Raw genomic sequence first — 18,840 nt, 5'->3', positions numbered from 1 at the left:
ACACCACACATTCATATAATCACGGTAATGTGTCGAAGCAACTTTAGTGGGACGTCTCCTCTGATAGCGACCCCCAGCAGCTGTTAGTGGCTTCGCAATCCCAGCCTGCACAACGTTCCCCTCAGCCCCAGAACCAATGACGTTCGTGGAACTGATACGGCCGCGTTCAAGGCGGAACCATGAGACCCTTCCACCACAAGATTGGGGACAGCTGGAAGCGAAACGTCATAGGCGCCAGCAACTTTCGCCCGTTCGTTTCGTCACCAGTTAGCTTTCTCCTCCTCGTCGCGGCCTAGAACGTTCCATGCTGTTGTGCGGAGCGGCTTACGTTCGAAGCTTAGCCGTAAGAAACACGTAGTACCTGATTTTAAATAAAAGTGACACTTTGTGTTTTTTTTTTAAGAACGTAGCTTGCATAAAGAGGCTCCCCTTGTCTTAGAGAGTTTAGCAGACACAGTCCTTTATGCCAATGTCGGGACACAACAAGACTCGAGCTGGAGAGCCCAGAGTCAACAGTTACCAGTTGATAGCCTGTAAGTGTTCAGATTAGATGACGACCAGTATTCTGCAACATTGTTTTGTGTATTCTTAGTTTTGCAGCCATGGTATCTCAAGTTGCTTTAGGAATTTATCAAACTGTTTCTCTTTTATTTAGGTAAAATATGGTTTTTGATTTGAAAATTACGTAGAGCTTTTTTCCATTGGTTTCTCGCTTATATCGTGATTTGTTGTTTGCTTGCAAACGTCTCCATCATTTACATCATTCGCACTGGTTTTATTGCCCAGGAGTGTAAACATCAGCACAACAAACACAGAGACGCGAATGATGTGGTTCTTTTCACTCAATGCTGGTTTAATATGTGAAAACTATTACGTCTGAGGCCTAACGCTCGCGCTCTTATAAAATAAATCCGCGAAAAAACGTGTGTCTCCAACGAAATGGTTTCTGGGATAGTTCAGAGATATTTTCGGAGTGTTTTGGTGTAAGAGGCCCTTGGTTTCAAAAATGGTTCAAATGGCTCTGACCACTATGGGACTTAACTTCTGAGGTCATCAGTCCCCTAGAACTTAGAACTACTTAAACCTAACAAACCTAAGGACATCACACACACCCATGTCCGAGGCAGGATTCGAACCTGCAACCGTAGCGATCGTGCGGTTCCAGACTGTAGTGCCTAGAACCGTTCGGCCACCCAGGGCGGCGCCCTTGGTTTCCCATGGCTCGTTACATAGTAATAAAGTAACGAAGATTTATTCGATTAGTTAGCCCAGTTACCTTTCTCTCTCTGAAAATACCTTCACAGCAGTGAAAAGTCTAATCATATGCAGCCACCAGAACGTACAACACAAATCTCAGACGCAAAGTTACTGTGGTGTGGCTGCCGCGCGGGTACAACTCAGCAAAAATCGTCGTACCTCTCTTCCATTGCATTCAGTGGATCCATGAACGAGGTGCATATCGGCCAACTCTTTTTCGCTGAACTCCATCCATACTGGTGTATATCATTGTTACCGTATAATCCGAGACAGAACCTACCATTTACTGGGTGCTAGCTTTGGGACGATAGTAAAGCAAATAGGATCTCAACAGCAAGTAATGGAACAAGTTTGTGTCCTTAAAAGACACACATTGCATACCGTCAACGTATACACTGTTATGTAGATAGTTTCACTGCATGATTCAAACAGCCGGTAATAAATGTATTGTCCGCGCTGTTAGTTAATTTCTACGGTTAGTCATTTTCAAGCACGTGTCACATGCCTCACGCTTCCATCACATTTGACTGAATAGCTAGTACGTTTGTAAAGGTACACATCGCTTTCATGTGCATGGGTAGCACAACAAACACACTAACAAATGCAAAACGCAAAATTAAATTTTTAAGTGAAGCTTCCAAGGCTTTTGAGATAAAAACTGCGGTAAGGGAAGGTGATTGGCTGCCCATAGTGCTGCTCAATTGTGTTCTAGAAAAGCTTATCAGGGAATAGAGAAAGAGAACAGAAGAAGGAGTAGTTTAAAAAATCACTACTGAGAGAAAAGGAGATACTTGAGCTTTGGTTGTTTCGCTTTTGCAGATGATCTTGCAGTCTTAGTTGACTATATAGAACAAGTAACAATGCAGACGAATCTCCTACAATAACAGCTGCGAAAGCAGGACTATGTATATCTTTTGAAAAAAAAAGAATATATTATAGAAATTGAAATTCATTTGAAAAGGGCCCGTTACAAAATTTTACACGTGATGTGTCGTGCAGTTGATTTAATAACTGTAATAGCAGCAAACTCTAACCTAGGCAACGTCGTAACTTACCAGACAGTAAATCGAAGCGTGCGCGCCCACCATTATCAGTATTTCATTGAGCACTACGATTTTGAATTGTGGTCTGCAGACAGTGGCAGTGCAGGCGTGTAAATAGGGAGAATGCGGTTAGTTTCGGTCGTGTCCGCCTGCGTTTCGGAAATATCTCTGTTATAATTGTCTTACTAAAACTATTTTCCCTCTGTGTCTTGCTTTAACTAACTGCCTTGGGTTCACGAACGTGTCGGAATTGTTACGCAGTAGGTACATTCAAGTTGTGTATTGTCGCATTTTAGCTGACTGGTTAGTACGTTTCCTGCAGCCATTCAGGCCACAATCCCATCTGCGTGGGCTTAGCCCTAAGGCAAGACACTAAAAAGTGGAACTCCTTGCGATTATTCGAGACCTGTCACCAACGTGGTTACAAATCAGTTTAGTAATTGTGAAATAAATAAAGCTATTAGCAATGATTAGTAAATTTAATCTACGATACGTAGTCCACTGGTGATGGTGGTGATAATACATCTTTGAATCCCTTTCGTTTGTCTCCCTCTTTCCGAAGGCGGAGACAACGAACAAAGATAGCTGTACTCGCCAGCCATTACGTACAGGCTTACAAGATATGGCGACGTTTGCAAGTTTTAGTATTCAGAGGAAATTATTAATATTCAGTTGCATAGCGATATGAAAAGATAAATAATAAACAAAATTTATCTTTAAAATATGTTAAATGTGTTCTGCACATTATTAATTTGTGTAGAGTTTTTTGTTGTTTCCAGAATCATTTTCTCGCTGATTAAATTCGTTTATAATATCCCTAGCCTCAACCAGAGAAAGAAAGGCAACATTGTCAAAAGATGAGTGTTTTAAGGAACAGGATTAAAAGAGCAATATGACAAGAAAAGAAATAAGGAAGTAGTTCTCATCCACTATTACTACCCAAAGCTGATTAGAAATAAAATAGTGAATTGTTCCTTTGACCCTATGACCAACCCCTCGACTCCGCGCCTGAGACAGTTGTAATCGCAAAGCAGGAGGGGCACAGCTAAGCGTCATGTGTCCCGAGAGAAGTACGTGGTGTTGGCAGGCAGAAGGGGAGTTGGCAACAGCCAGGAGAGGCGCTGGAGGTGCAAGCCACCAAGGCCGCGCGAGCTGGAGACCAGGGCCCGCTGAACGCGGCGTTGCGACAACCGGAGTCCCAGCCAGCCTCGGGACGTGCGCATTGAGTCAGACCGGCCCGACCCCGGCCTCGCGAGACCGGTTTTCCTGCCGTTGCCGAGGCAAACCTCTGCGTGCGGCACTGCCAGCGTTCAACGCGACTGCAGCTCTCTCTCTCTCTCTCTCTCTCTCAGCGTATCGTGTAATTCTTAAACACCCACATTCCAAACGTCACAAAACCTCCCCGACAAACCCTGCTGTGGTCTTGCAGCGGTAGCGCACGTGGCGTGGGGGAGGGGGGGGGGGGGGGGAATGATCGTATGGCATCATCGGCCTGGAGGCCCCATTTGGTGTTGTTCAGCCACCTGATGCAAGTCTTTCTGTTCGACGCCACTTAGGCGACTTCCGCATCGATGAATACGAGCCGAAATGATGAGGACTACACAAACACCCAGTCCCCAAACAAGGAAAATCTCCGATCTGACCAGGAATACCCAGCGACGCTAAGAACTAGACCGCCAGCAGTGGATTATTTATGAAAGTGTATAAGTTCTGTAGTGATGTATTTGTGTGTGAGTGCCTAGCTAGGTGGTAAGATGGCGCATTTTGAAGTTAATTACTGGTGTATTTTTGTTAGACTATTTATGTTGGGTGCTTTCACAAACAATAGGAACCTACAAAACATCAATGAACTGACAGAAAAGATAACAAAATGTAGATATACGACCAACAACAAGCCATATATCTTTTGGCATCACATTTGTGTACACACATGTGCCACTAGTAGAAACAATCAGCATTGCTAAAGAACAACTACAGAAACAAGGGAATGCAACAAATGCACACTTAAATGCAATTGAAGCTATTGTAAAGATTATAACACAACAGAACTACTTCACTTGCAACAAGGATTTCCGTTTACAAAATGAAGACCTACCAGTGGGCTGGCACATCAGTGATCTACTTGCAAACCTATTTTTGAACCACATTGGGAAAAAATTATGGATATTATACGTTCTGAACAGTGCACTAGGTTGTATACTGGTACCGTTATGTGGACATCATTATCTGTTTAGTAGTTGTAACAGACACCTGGATTGAACAGTTACGCAAAGACTTAAAAATAGGAGCCCCTGAAATAAAATTCACAATTGAAACAGAAACAGACATGAAGCTTGATTTCATAGAAATCACTACACATGCAATCAACAAACAAACATCATTTTGGAATATGCAGAACATCTATGCTCACAAGTGAAACCACTGACAACCAATCCAATCACCCACTGAGGCACAAACATTCAAATTTCAGATACTTGCTTCACAGGTGTAACCCTTGACTGCATTAGACCAACTCAGCTATACACAGGAGCTAAACACGGTACACCAGAGAGTCGAAGACAATGGGTACAACACAAGTAATTAACAAAATAAAAAAGAACAAACCACAGCACAGAGCCAAGAACACAGGGAACCGGGAACGCCTTACAAAGAGCACAGCCGTGAACATAGTAACATAAAGCAACAAGAACATTCACAGGATGTGGAATATTCTGAGGAGACAAGTAACACCGTGACTAATCCCAAGATCCTCAGTGAAAACACTAATCTCTACAAAAAACTCACAATAGAGAAGTACCACGTACAAAAAGAAGTGACACAAGAAAAGAGAGTCTTGGACGAATCTACAACACTGTTCAGCAAAACACTGTTGAATTCTGCAAATGTAAAACACTGTCTACAACTCTCAATGAATTATGCAAAGACACTTCTCCACGTAAAACAAATGTTCAAATGTCCAAACACGTCTGTTTGACAATCGCTTCGTACAATAGCAATAGAAAAAGAAAACCCACCAGGGATTGTACAACCGGACGAAAACCGCACGTACAGGGACATACACAACCACTACTCACGAAAAAGTATTTAAAAAATAAGCAGATTTCTCTACTACTACTTTGTATGACATGCTGTCAGAACGAAAAAAGGCAGAAAAACTAGATATTTTCACAAATATCGTAGTTCCAGCTGAACAGCCGAACCAAAATTTTAATAAATGCATGTGCTTTAGTTTTTAAGCCTACATTTTGTATGATATTTTACAGAGATAAATAAAAATACACAGAAGATGACACATACGTGTCGAAACATGTCTGTGTACATAGGAAAGAAATACATTTTGGTTTGCATAAAATGCAGTAAAAAATTGAATATCATCTTCGTTTATGAATGTGTCTTAATCATTGACATCGTTAGATTCAACCCCAACGACATTAATTAGACACTGTTTTCGTGAAATCGATCGTGTCAGTGAATGGACTACCCAAGCGTTGGCAATCGCTTTGAATCTTTACTCCGTGAACAATCATTTCCAATTATCCACATTTCCTTATGTTTGACGTGTGTCTCGCTGTAGTTGATTTGCAATACTATAACCCCCTCCAAGCTAGATGTTTTGTAGGCGATGTGCAAAGTCTTTTTCTGCGCATTCGAATTCGATCGATATCTCACATCTCTCATTCCTACAAGAATTTTCGTGTGAACAGCATCGTGTTAGTATTATTCACAATTTTCCGTTTAAGAGAATGCTGATTTATGCATACTGAATAACAGGGGCAAACAGGGGGTACCTCTCCTACTAGTTTTGAAACTAAGAAAATACTGTGAAACATCTTCATACGGTACTCTTTCAAATTATTACATACGGTTATTGAAAAAAAAAAAAAAAATGCTAGTTTGTCCTAATCGTTTATTTTCAACCAGTGGTGTGAAGTGTAAACCTAGTTCACACTAACAAAGTGACTGTCAGCTAGTTTCTTTGCAGGACAGCTACCACAGCAAAAACCAATCAGTACAAGATTTTGGTCACTCTTCTTATGCAATGCAAAGTCTCATATCTCTCTGCTGCCTCAACTGCTGGTTACCAGTCAGCTGGCCGACCACTGTGGCCAAGCGGTCCTAGGCACTTTGGTCTGGAACCGCGTTGCTGCTATGGTCGCACGTTCGAATCCTGCCTCAAGCATGGATGTGTGTTATGTCCTTAGGTTAGTTAGGTTGAAGTAGTTCTAAGTCTAGGGGACTGATGACCTCAGATGTTAAGTCCCATAGTGCTTAGAGCCATTTGAACCAGTCAGCTGTGGACGACAACTGCGTCTGTAAAACAACTGTTGCGATTTGTCTCTGTGTGTCTTGCTTCAGCAGTGTATGGTTTCCTTTCTAATTTGTACGGAATGAGTGAAGCCGACTTAAATTGCTAGGAAGGTGGTAAGTTTACCGTCCGGCATCCAGATTTAAGTTTTCCATGATTTCCCTGAACTGCTCAAGGCAAATGCCAGGGTAGGGCATGGCCGATTTCCTTCCCCATCCTTCCACCCTTGTGCATTGTCACTAATGATGTCGATGTCGATGGAACATTTAACTCTAATCTTCCTTTTCTTTCAGTACTGCTCATCAACAGGGAGCATATCAGTGGAAACTCATAACTGGTACTACCATGCACTTGCACATAAGGTCGAACTGACAACCTCCCACCCTTTGAATCTCAGTTGTCAAGCGTAAATAACTTTTGTTACATTCTGATCCAGCATAGTTTGATTCATTCACTTAAGATCAGTGATCCTCTGGGGTTTATTGTTTGCGCTCAAATGTTAAACTGGACACCTGACAAAGAAGGTGAAGTACCCGTAAGATATGGACGGATGTCAATCTAATTTCGTACACATACACACCATCAGTGGCTATTTAAACAATTAAACTATTTAAACAATTAGTCACAATTCTTTGTGACAGGTAGAACGGCGACCAGTGTATGTTATTGATATTTGTGCTTAGTGGACATGAAGAGTATCAAACACTCAGTGATCACCGTGAAAAACACAGAGATGCGACATATTCTTGTGAGACTGTGTTACCATCACCTGATAGGGTTTGAAAGGGGCTTCATTGTGGGTCTCCATTGGGCCATCTGTTCAAATTGTGCAGGTTTGTGGGGCACTCAGTTGTGACAGCCCCCCAGTGTTGGACTGCATGGAAACATGAAAGTGGCCATGCTATTTGCTAAGGTTCTGGTCGACCAGCTCTGACCACCACGAAGGAAGACCATCGTGCTGTGCATCAATCACACAGTAACTGCTTCACATTTGTGTCTGCCATCCGAGAACAAGTAATGGACTGCCTGCACAGAGTTGCTGTCCCACGCATAAGCTGCCATTAACACCACAACACAAATAACTACGTTTGGAGTGGTGCAATGACTGGAAAGCATGGACTGCTGATAAATGGCATCACATTGTAGTCAGCAGCGAATTGCAGTTCTGCACTACCCTGAATGACCACTGTCAATAAGTACAGTTGTAACCTTGGGAGAGGTCCCTCTCTTCCAATATTTGGGAGAGCAGTGTTACTCCTCGTGTCATGGTGGGGGGAGCCATTGGGTACGACTTAAGGTCACAGCTGGTAGTGGTTAAAGGAACCCTGATGGCACAACAGTAAGTCACAGACATCCTGCCCTTGTGTTGCCTCTCATGCAACAGTACCTTGGTACCATTTTTCTACAGCATGGTGTTTGTCCACACATGGTGCGTGTTTCTATGAATTGTTGGTGTGATAGCCAGCAAAGTCCCAATATTTGTCTTGTCCCCAATAGAACATGTATTGGGCCAGCTTGGATGTAAACTTTGTCCCAGTGCCTGTATTCACGGTATTGAGGATCAGTCACAACAGTTGCCACAGGAAAGGGTACAATGGATCGATGAAACCCTTCCCAACTGAAGGCCAGGTGGGATGCTATGCCATACTGAGAGTAGGGCTCAAACTGCCAAGTTCTTTGTAAATTCTATTCGATTTTGCAGTCACTGAAATGACATCACTTACACTCTCAACATGTGAAGTTTTATTTTTTCCTCCCCTTCTAGGTTATTCACTTTCTTTTGTCTGCCAGTGTAGTTCTTGAACTCAATGTTATTCACTGCATATGTTTTTCTGTACAGAAATTATAAGAACAATTTATACATGGCAAAGTAACTAGTCAAGAATGTCAAGTTGGCATCATTTCTGCCCTCATGCCAAAACATAATAAACATTAATGGCTGTCAAATTCCAATTGTTTGTTTTGTTGTCTAGTTTCCTCACCATCCATGTTTTTTTTTTTTTAATGAGATCAACTTATTTCCCTTCACATGTTTTTCTTAATTATTTAGGGACTGAGACACTAAAAGAAATTAGTATTCATTTTGCTAGCTCAAGGTGTACATTAAGTTAAGTTGGAAGGTAACAGCTTGGTTGAGTGTCAGTGAAACTTGTGGAGGAGGAGGAGATTAGTGTTTAACGTCCCGTCGACAACGAGGTCATTAGAAACGGAGCGCAAGCTCGGGTGAGGGAAGGATGGGGAAGGATATCGGCTGTGCCCTTTCAAAGGAACCATCCAGGCATTTGCCTGAAGCGATTTAGGGAAATCACGGAAAACCTAAATCAGGATGGCCGGAGACGGGATGAAACTTGTGGTACTGCAACAGATTGATATGAACAAAGTCTGAGATCTGTGTTCATTGTTGACAACATTTGTTCCATATTTATTACACATTATCATGAAGTTATGTGGACTGTGCTTTGTGGCTGAACCAGTCATTTATAATTTCTGAAAGAATCTGAGGGAGCAAAAGTGCTTCATATTTCATGAGCATTCCTTTATAATTGCTTTCAATAGAATTGTGAAGTAATTCAGAAATGTATGATACATAACAAAAAATTTTCTCATTCAATGACTTTTTTATATTGAATTAACTACTGTTGCTCCAGTTTCATGTGCTTTCACTGTTCCTGTCCTCCTCTTCATTTTCGTCAATCCACATTTCTTGTTTTGTTTCCTATGTGTTCACCGGAAATCTCATTAACTTGTAGTGAGATAGTACTGAGAGGAAATGCACATAAATGAAAATCAACAGCTTTACAGTTTCACACAACAGCTATGCAACAGATATACAACTGTAGTCAGTCAGCCTGCAGAATGCTATTTTCAAGGGCCAGTTGGATGACATCCAAAGAGGTTGGCAACAGTGCAGGAAAGTGTAGGGAGTAAGCTAGCTGCTAAGTCAGTGTCTGTCCACTTGTTGCATAGGTAACAGCTGTCTGCCAGTTCAAAAAATGATGAAAATTCACATTCTTGAGTACATCTGGAGTGAAGGGTGGTATTACAGATGATATTTGCTAGCTTGTGTTTTAGTGGTCTTATTTGTTCCCATCCCTGGTTGCTAGGGGAAAAAATGATTAGCTGATCTCATTCTTAGGAAGGTAAATAGCAAATAAGTGAAGTGGAAGAGTAGGCCTAATTTAGAACATTTGTATTAAGTAGTGAAACATGTTGTGGAAAAGCACTTCATCATCTGTTTATCTTAATGTGGAATCTTCATTTGATAAAGTAACTTCTAAGAACTGCTGTAGGTAAGTATGACAGTACCAATATTCATATAAGCTATTGCCTAGTAAAAAAAAGTAAGAAATTTTCTGTTGCTAATTGCTAATTCTTGCAAACTTCTTGAAGTTGCTAGCTTTGACTGCTTATTGCCTATTTTATCATACTATTTGTAGCTTCAGGATGTTAAGAAAGTTAATTTGCAATAAGTAACTTGGAAAATGAAGGATGAGACACATAATTTGCCATGTTCTCTTTCTACTTTTGTGCATAGTCACTTTGAATGGTGAGATATGACAAAAACCCCAACCCAACTTTCAATATTCTCTCCTCAATCCTCATTCACACTGTTAACATTAGGCAATTGAACCAGTCCATGGCAGCATCCTGGAACCTCTCGTCATCTGCAGGACACTTACAAGCAGGATGTCCCTTATACTGAAACAGTTTAAAGTGGCATGGAGGCTTTTAGTTCTCTTTAATTAATCACAGTGAAACATTAGCACAATTTGTCAATATCATGAACATCTGTTTTCCTATTCTGAACATTAACTCAGTTCACAGACACTGGATTCATTCACAACAGATTTACCATACTGCAGTGGATATTTTCTGCATCTCATGATATCTAATAATTTACTATGTGCAGGAATCAAATTTCATAGTTCAGTTAGTGGGAAGCTAGTGACCCCTGCAACAATAATAAAAATTATACTGGCAATAACAACAACAAAAATAGTAATAATGGTGGTGGTAGTAGTAGTAGTAGTAGTAGTAGTAGTAGTAGTAGTAGTAGTAGTAGTGATAATTAACAATAGTAATTATTGTTTCAGGAATTCTATTGGATGCTCTGTTGGCACTGAGATGGTATACTTAGGAGGTTGGGGCATGTCAGAGCCCGAAAATGGGGCTCATCAAGTGCTTTGCCGAGAGCCTGCTACTGATGATGAGGTTGCTCTGTTACCATTGGGAAGTCAGGTGAGAGATATTTCCACATTTTTTACTAAATAAAAGAAAACACAGATTGTGTACAGTTTAATGAGTTGCTACCACCACATCAAGTTCTGAAATTTGTCAGGAAAGAGAGTCGGTTGTAGTTCCATTAAATTTTTTGTGTAAACTGGTATTGACATTTGAAAGCTTGTTATGCGTAGGAGAACTGACGTAACAAAAGAAAGTATTGTTGCTGAATCAGCACTTAAGTGAATGCTGTTACTGTCTTTATACATTACTACTTCCGATTTTTTTGGTTACAATTATAGGTTCACTTATAATTTTATAATACTTCTTGTTCTTGTTCTTGTCCTTCTTATTCAGTCTCTGTCTTTTCACAAATATGAGTGTGTTTGCCAGGGTTGCTCCTCATTTATTTTTTCTTTATTCATCCCAGATTTCTGTAATCTGCAATCTGTACATGTGCCTTCCCTCTGTGCTTTACAGTTTCAGTTCATAATTCCATAAGCAGTCATAGTTAATGTGCTGTAGTTTTTTTTGTTTTCTATGCATTTCTGGTCTTTCTACACTGTATCCATGCTCTGTCCATAATTGTGCAGGGCATTTGTTCCCATTGCACCAGTTAAAAGGGTTTCTGTCCTCTTCCTCTCAAGTATGACTGCAGAAAAAATGACTGTAGAAAAGCATTAGTGAATGCTGTAGTTTGTGTTTGTCAGTACATGTACATTATATTTCCTTGTTATTCTGGACTAATTTACCAATTATTCACTATTTTTCTACATTATTCATGATATATTCTGCACTTACTATTTCCATAAAAGTTTATACACTTTCATTGTTTTATTTGTGAAACTGTGATATCATTCTGTTCAACTAGAAAAGGTATCCAGAAAATCGCTCTCAGTGTCACTAAAAGTTTTTGTACATACTGCATTTGCAAGTTACAAGTGATCAAATCTTTTGTACATAGTTTCCACATAATGTCATATTATGAAATGAAGATTTTTTATTACTTCCTGTGCACCTTCTGCAAACTCATTACAAAAGAAAGTGGAGCTGTCATTAAGAGTCTACATCGCTGTGAAAAAGTTTTTCAACTTTTTAACAGATTTTGTTCACAAGTAAATGAATCAGAGTTGTTAAGTGGATTTTCAATGCTTTCCTAGTAGACTTGTTGCAAGGTGGTCTTTATTTTCCCTGATGAGGTCTAGCATTAATATGTAGAAGGTTGTCATCATGTGACAACAGGCATCACTGTGAATTGCTCCCAGAAGTTTTTTACACTCCACAATATACGCCAGGATTTTTGCTGCATCCTTGGTTTGTATATTCCATATTTCTAGATTTCTGGAAAGCATTTGACACAGTGTCCCATTGCAGGCTGTTAATAAAGGTACGAGCATATGGAATAAGTTCACAGATACATGAGTGGCTCAAAGATTTCCATATTGTCCTCGATGTTGAGAGTTCATCAGAGACAAGGGTATCTTCAGGAGTGACCCAGGGAAGTGTGATAGGATTGCTATTGTTGTCTATATACATAAAGGATTTGGCAGGGGCAGACAGGATGGGCAGCAGTCTGCAGTTATTTGCTGATGATGCAGTGGTGTATGGTAAGGTGTCGAAATTGAGTGACTGTAGGGAGTTACAAGACAACTTAGACAAAATTTTCAGTTGGTTCGATGAATGACAGCTAGCTGTAAATGTGAAAAAACCTGTAACGTTTGGATACAGTGTCCAGCTTGACACAGTCAAGTTGTTCAAATATCTGGGTATAATTTTGCAAAGCGATATGAGACAAAATTAGCACGTGAGAACTGTGCTAGGGAAGGTGAATGGTCAACTTCGGTTAATTGGGAGAATTTTAGGAAGGAGTGGTTCACCTGTAAAGGAGACCACATATAGGACACTGGTGCAACCTATTCTTGAGTACTGTTTGAATGTTTGGGATCTGACTGGGTCGGATTTTGGTAAGATTTCGAAGCAATTCAGAGGCGTGCTGCTAGATTTATCATCACTAGGTTCAAACAACATGTAAGTGTTACAGAAATATTTCAGGAACTCAAATGGGAATCCCTGGAGGGAAGGCGATGTTCTTATCGAGAAATACTATTGAGAAAATTTAGAGAACCGGCATTTGAAGCTGACTGCCGAAGACTTCTGCTGCTGCCAGCATACATTGCGCATAGGGACCATGAAGATAAGATATGAGAAACTAGGTCTCATACAGAAGCATATAGACAGTCTTTTTTCTCTTACTCTATCTGTGAGTGGAACAGGAAAAGATATGACCAGTAGTCGTACAGGTATCCTCCGCCACACACTGTACAGTGATTTGCAGAGTATCCGTGTAGCTGAAGATGTAAAAACAACAAGTGATAGGCCAATTCCATCCCAAAAGACAGTTGCCATAAATTTTTGATTTGAACAAACTTGCTGCCATTCCACTGAGAGGTTCATTCGTGTGTGTGTAAGCAGCTCATATTTCACCATCCGTAGCCAGGCTCATTAAGAATATACTTCATTATGTCATTCCAAAATATTAAAGAATATACCTGCTTACTTTGATGTTCTTGTTTGTACTTCTACATACATTTTTAAATGATTGTCAACTGTTTCCTGAATTGTTCACTGCTGTCATTGGTTGTGGCATTCTGGTCAGCTTTCCAGAATGTGTCAAATGAACACACTAATTCATCCATAAAAACTGGTAGGTGTTCTGTTTGTTCTTCATCATGAACATTCTTTCTTACTGGGTTGCAGACTTTAGTGCCATTATTCACAGGTCACCTTGATTTGAATGTGAATATCCAAATGTCTCATATTTCTTTTGTTAGAGGTAAGCATCAGGTCTCATTCCACAAGTGGAGTGGGTTCAGTTTCAGGAACTAACAGAAGCAAGGCAACAGAGGATAACACAGTATAATCTCAGCTTTAAGAGCACCAACAGAAGCCTGAGTGATTCAGTTTGTCCCATACTGCTTGGTATTCATGCCACCAACTTGTTATGTGGCGTGAACAGGTACTATGTTGTATTAACTATACAGCAGGAACTGGAAATTATACTCAAACGTGAAGAAGATAGTATTGGTATGGGAGGACAAACAAGTATCTGGCCCAGTATGTGCCAAATAGGTCCAGTTTTTTCTTTTTTTTTTTTCAAAACCTTGAGGATTGAAGGAAATTTTAATGCATCTTCTGGCCGGTTATAAAATTTAACCACCATCATGGTATCTAAGAGATTGCTGTCCAAGGAGAAAAGTTGCGAGGAGAAAATAAGGCTGCTTCTGAATTTTGTAATGATTTCCAGGAGTTTATAACATGAGAAAATTTAGAGCTGGAGCAACTATATATTGTGGTCAAAACCAGGTTGGTTTTGAAAGTGTCTGCCAACAAAGACTTTAGCTTTAAAGACAGAACATAGTGCGCCTGTTGTAAAAAAAAGCAAGGAAAGGATAACTGTGGTGTGTTGTGCGGGAACTCATAAGGTTAAGGTTGGTATAATAGGAAAGCTAAAAATTGCAGTTTCAAATTTTAAAAAATACACAGTTTACTTGTTCATTATGTTCCCCAAGAAAGGAGCCTGGGCAAACTGCACAATATTTCAAACATGATTCCATAATTGCTTTGTGCCACAGGTGCAAGAACATTTAATGTTGAAGGGTCAACTTAAATTGGCTTTATGGTTACGGGATAATGCACTATCTCATCCAAACAGAAATGTTCTTGATGATAGATGGTATTTGTAAAATATGTGACAGCCTTAATCCAACCAATGAATCAGGGTGGCATTGCTGCCTTGAAGAAAATTTATAGAGGAAGTCTGCCACAAAAACTTATTGATGGGGGCAGCAATCTTCAAATCCTGTGGAAATAATGAACTGTACTAGATACAGTTTATAAAGTGCTGAAGGCAAAAGATAAAACAAATAACCATAGCCACGTCACAAGGAAATATTAATCCTAAAATTGATGAAGCAAGAAATTATGATGGTAAAGAAGACTGCTCATTAGCAATATTAGCTTCTGTTTCATAAAGTGCTTCAGGGTGTGAAACTGTTAACAAAGAACGTATTTCTAAGTGATTTGACATTGACCACATAGCCAGTCATGAGATGTTGAGTGACAATGCTATTGTTAAGCGAGTACAAGGGACATCTGAGGAGGAGAATAACAGTGATGAAGATCATAACATCTAATTCTATAAACAGTGATCAGTCACACATCAGCACTTCAATGGACCGAAGGGTTACTGGACTACATGGGACAGCAAGATGATGCTCCCCTTTCTGACAAGTTGGTGATGTATAAAATTCATAGCGCAATACGTGAAAGATGAACTACCTCACTGAGGAAGAAATCAGTTCAATACTATTTCGTTTCAAAGTAGTGCAATCTAATGTGAAATTGGATTGTACTGTATTCTTTGTAAGTAGGCCTACTGTATTTTCACACATAACATGATGATTAAAGAAGCATTTATTTAAATGTTGGTTAAGTAGTTTTAATTATGATATTGTAATTAATTTTTGATTTGGAACAACCTTAATACAGTGCTGTGTATTTTAATTGCAGACTATCCTTGGAATTTAATGATTCATAATTTTCAAATCCCCAATTGCCACATATAATTTAGTCTATTGTACTAAAATAATAACGTAATGAAATTTTTTGGAAAATTTTTGTTTTTCATGTTGTAAATTCTTGACATACATATGAATAAACTACTACTCACCTATGCTTTTATCCAGTATTCTCATATGTAATAAATCAGACATACTTGTCATTTACATAGCTTTTAATTTCTGAAAAAGGTTGGAGGACACACAAGGCTGCTGCTGCTGAATCAGAGTACAATTTGCAAGCCACTGAACCCAAGAGAACTGGATTTTTATCAGAACATACCACATGATATCCAGATGTTTGTCCCTAAGTACAAAGGTGAGCAGCGTTCGAATGGTATGGAAGATAAATTTTTGCATGTATTACAAGCCAATTAGGTGAGGTTGGCCTGATTTTAATCAGCTTGTAATTTTGATGATGTGTATATGTTTCTAAGTGTGAGGGGAAATGTGTAGCGGAGTGATTGACTGCAAAATACATAGACCAACAGTAAGGCCTTTTTTAATCATTTCAGCTGTAATATATTTGTGCAGACCAGAATATGAACTGTGAGGGGGTATCGGTGGACAGGCTTGTTAAAAGTTTGAAACTTAGCATGTACTTGTTAGAAGAACTTGAAGTCACTAATAAGTGAACAGCTTGTTTAGCACAGACTTTTGTGTCTCGTCAGCTTTGGAAATTTATTCCATGGTGCTTAATGCAAGTGATAGACATTATTGTACTGTCTGAATTGTCAAAACACATTGAAATGATAAGAAAATTTCTTTGTGTGCAGAATAGTTTCAGATTTATTCTTCAAATTCATTGAATTAGGTGAAGGTTGTAAGGACTCTTTCAATATTTGTTCAGATATTAACCTATTACAGACATCAGCATAGTCTCTTGCAGTGCTACAAATTGGCTTGCAGTATCCAGATGTCTTTTTCTTCAAGTGATCTTAGTATATTCCTACAAGTTTTCATTTGAATTCATTTTGATTTATTAAACATTACACTACTTTTCTAACAAGACAGAATCTTTTGGTTACATAATGGACATTACTTGTAATACTGATATCAATTCCTAGATATTAATGTGAAAGCTTCAACATCCAGAGCTACAAATTCTTATAGAAATATGAAGATTAGCTACTTTCCCTTCAGAATATTTCAAACACAGAATTTTATGATTTTACAGTCATATTAATACACCAGTAAGTGACAGTCTGTTGTAGAAATTTTGGTTGAATGTATTTAAAAACAATTTTAGAAAAAGTTTTTGCATATGTGAATTGATTTGATTGTCTGTGGAAGGATTGGAAGTTTGTTTCAGTGGAAAGAAACATAGTTGTAGGGCACATATTTTCATAAATGGTATTAAAGAATGCACCTACTGATGGTGGGCACTTTTTGTCTTCGTTAATCTAAGTGTTCAAAGTTGCTCTGTGCTCACACTTTCACCTCACACATGTATCACATAGCCTCTCATTTGATATCAATTACTGACATAAGAGTGTAAAATTTTACAAATGACTTCTGATTTCATATCATTGAAGTACTTCTGTTAAGTAACAGTGGAACATTTACAGCCTCCAGGAAAGATTTTTCTCATGAATTGGCATACCATACATTGCATTTTCAGAACTTGCAGTAGTTGAAAAGCCTGCACATTACAGTTCAGGTAACATATGTTCAAATTATTGACCTGAAAACTTGCCTATTTTAGGTGTCTTTTTCATAGCTGAAATGTTTAGGACTAACATTTTTATTAAGTTAATTTTTCCTTTGTTTTCATCAAGACTAGCATCTAACACTTTGTGTAACTCTCCAATAGTCAGTCTTTTTATCCTGTAATTTGTGAATGAAATCAATGATTGTTTTAGAAATTTATCATTTGTATGACATGTTCAGTTTTTATCAATGGGAAACAGAAACTGCAAATGTTATACACCATTAATTTATACTAGTGATAAACTTTGAAAAATATTTTTTCAAAGCTGTTCACTTCTAATCTTTGATGATAGGTGTAGTAGGATGATGATCTTGAAAAGCAAAAAATTAATTGACAAAATAAATTAATTCTGTAGAGCATCCTTAGTTCATATTTTTCATTGATAAATATGGAATTGTTCTACCAAGCACAGGTGGAAGAATCCATTAACATGATTTTCATTATTTCTTCTATGCCATACACAATGCTTCTCAATATGTCACATTCTTTGAAAATTTTTATGTGTAATTTACATTGGCCCTGTTTACAATATGTTTCTTCTCTTAATTGATTTAGTATGCATATTATGTGGAAATTGCATTAGGAAATGGTACTCCAGTAAAAAGTTGTTTTAAATGAGGGAGTTGCTTGGAAAACCACACTTTATATAGAGATCACAGTATACTTTTTACCTGAGTCTGTATACACACTCAGCTGTCATAGACAGTGATTTAGTTTCACTTATAAGAAATGCAAAGAACTTCTTTGCAGTTGTTTTTTCCCCTTACGTCAGTTTTTGTATTTGTAGAGTAAGTAAAACCTGAACTTCATGTTACACATGAACTGACTTACACTGTGCAACACTACAATGTTATGTATTATTTTTATCTTGCATGGAACCTTATGCTGACACTGATTGGGCCTCATGCCACAAATCCAGATGCCTGCTGTTTGATTCCTATTTAGTCTGCATGGTTTTTTCCCCCCACTGTAAAAATTAACATAACATTTCCCTTTCCCAGTGCTCTGTGCAGATGGAAAAATGAAGTTGTGCCATGGTTCAGATGCCAAGCTAAATTGTTGGTAAAATCAAGCAATGGAAAGTCCATGTTGGAATATCAAGCCAGTTCACAGGTTGACAACAAAGGCACACGACCTTCAGTGTCCAATCGAACCCTGGCTAGGAAAAAGCTGGTGGTCAAATCAGCCTTTCAGTTGATGATATTATTACTTGTAGAACTGCTCCATTTGCAATGTAAAGCCCTCAAAAAATGATTTTTCACCCACGCATGCTAGTTTTTCATTGTTTATCATTTCAGTCAAATGTCCACTGAACTACTACTCAAAAATAGCATGACATACTTTACTCTTAGTAATTATTCTGATGACACTATATTTACTGTGAAGATATGGCAGCCATATGTTTTGGCTTCTTTTTATTTTATTTTTTATTCAGTTTTTAATCTTTCATTTTTAATAGTCTGATAGTCATTAAAGTCCGACCACTGCTATGGTCGCAGGTTCGAATCCTGCCTCGGGCATGGATGTGTGTGATGTCCTTAGGTTAGTTAGGTTTAATTAGTTCAAAGTTCTAGGGGACTGATGACCACAGATGTTAAGTCCCATAGTGCTCAGAGCCATTTGAACCTAAGTCTGACCCATTGATTTATTTAGATTAGAATTGCTAATGTATCACCCACAATCAAA

General features: G+C 38.8%; 1 protein-coding gene across 4 annotated transcripts in view; it reads left to right on the top strand.

Annotated features, from left to right (window-relative positions):
- LOC124787779 (inositol hexakisphosphate kinase 2-like) overlaps positions 1–18,840 on the top strand; it is a 98,835-nt gene that overhangs the window by 44,635 nt on the left and 35,360 nt on the right. For 2 of the 4 annotated variants that reach the window (XM_047254675.1, XM_047254677.1), the window contains exons 2-3: positions 10,701–10,845; positions 15,636–15,762. In XM_047254675.1, coding sequence (XP_047110631.1) covers positions 10,732–10,845; positions 15,636–15,762 — 241 coding nt within the window. In that variant the 5' untranslated portion in view covers positions 10,701–10,731. The other 2 variants (XM_047254676.1, XM_047254674.1) reach the window with 2 other exon arrangements.

The sequence above is a fragment of the Schistocerca piceifrons genome, chromosome 3, assembly GCF_021461385.2.
Source record: "Schistocerca piceifrons isolate TAMUIC-IGC-003096 chromosome 3, iqSchPice1.1, whole genome shotgun sequence".
In the NCBI taxonomy this organism is placed as follows: domain Eukaryota; kingdom Metazoa; phylum Arthropoda; class Insecta; order Orthoptera; family Acrididae; genus Schistocerca; species Schistocerca piceifrons.
Note: the sequence above shows the minus strand (reverse complement) of the source record. Positions and strands in the feature narration are given on the sequence as shown.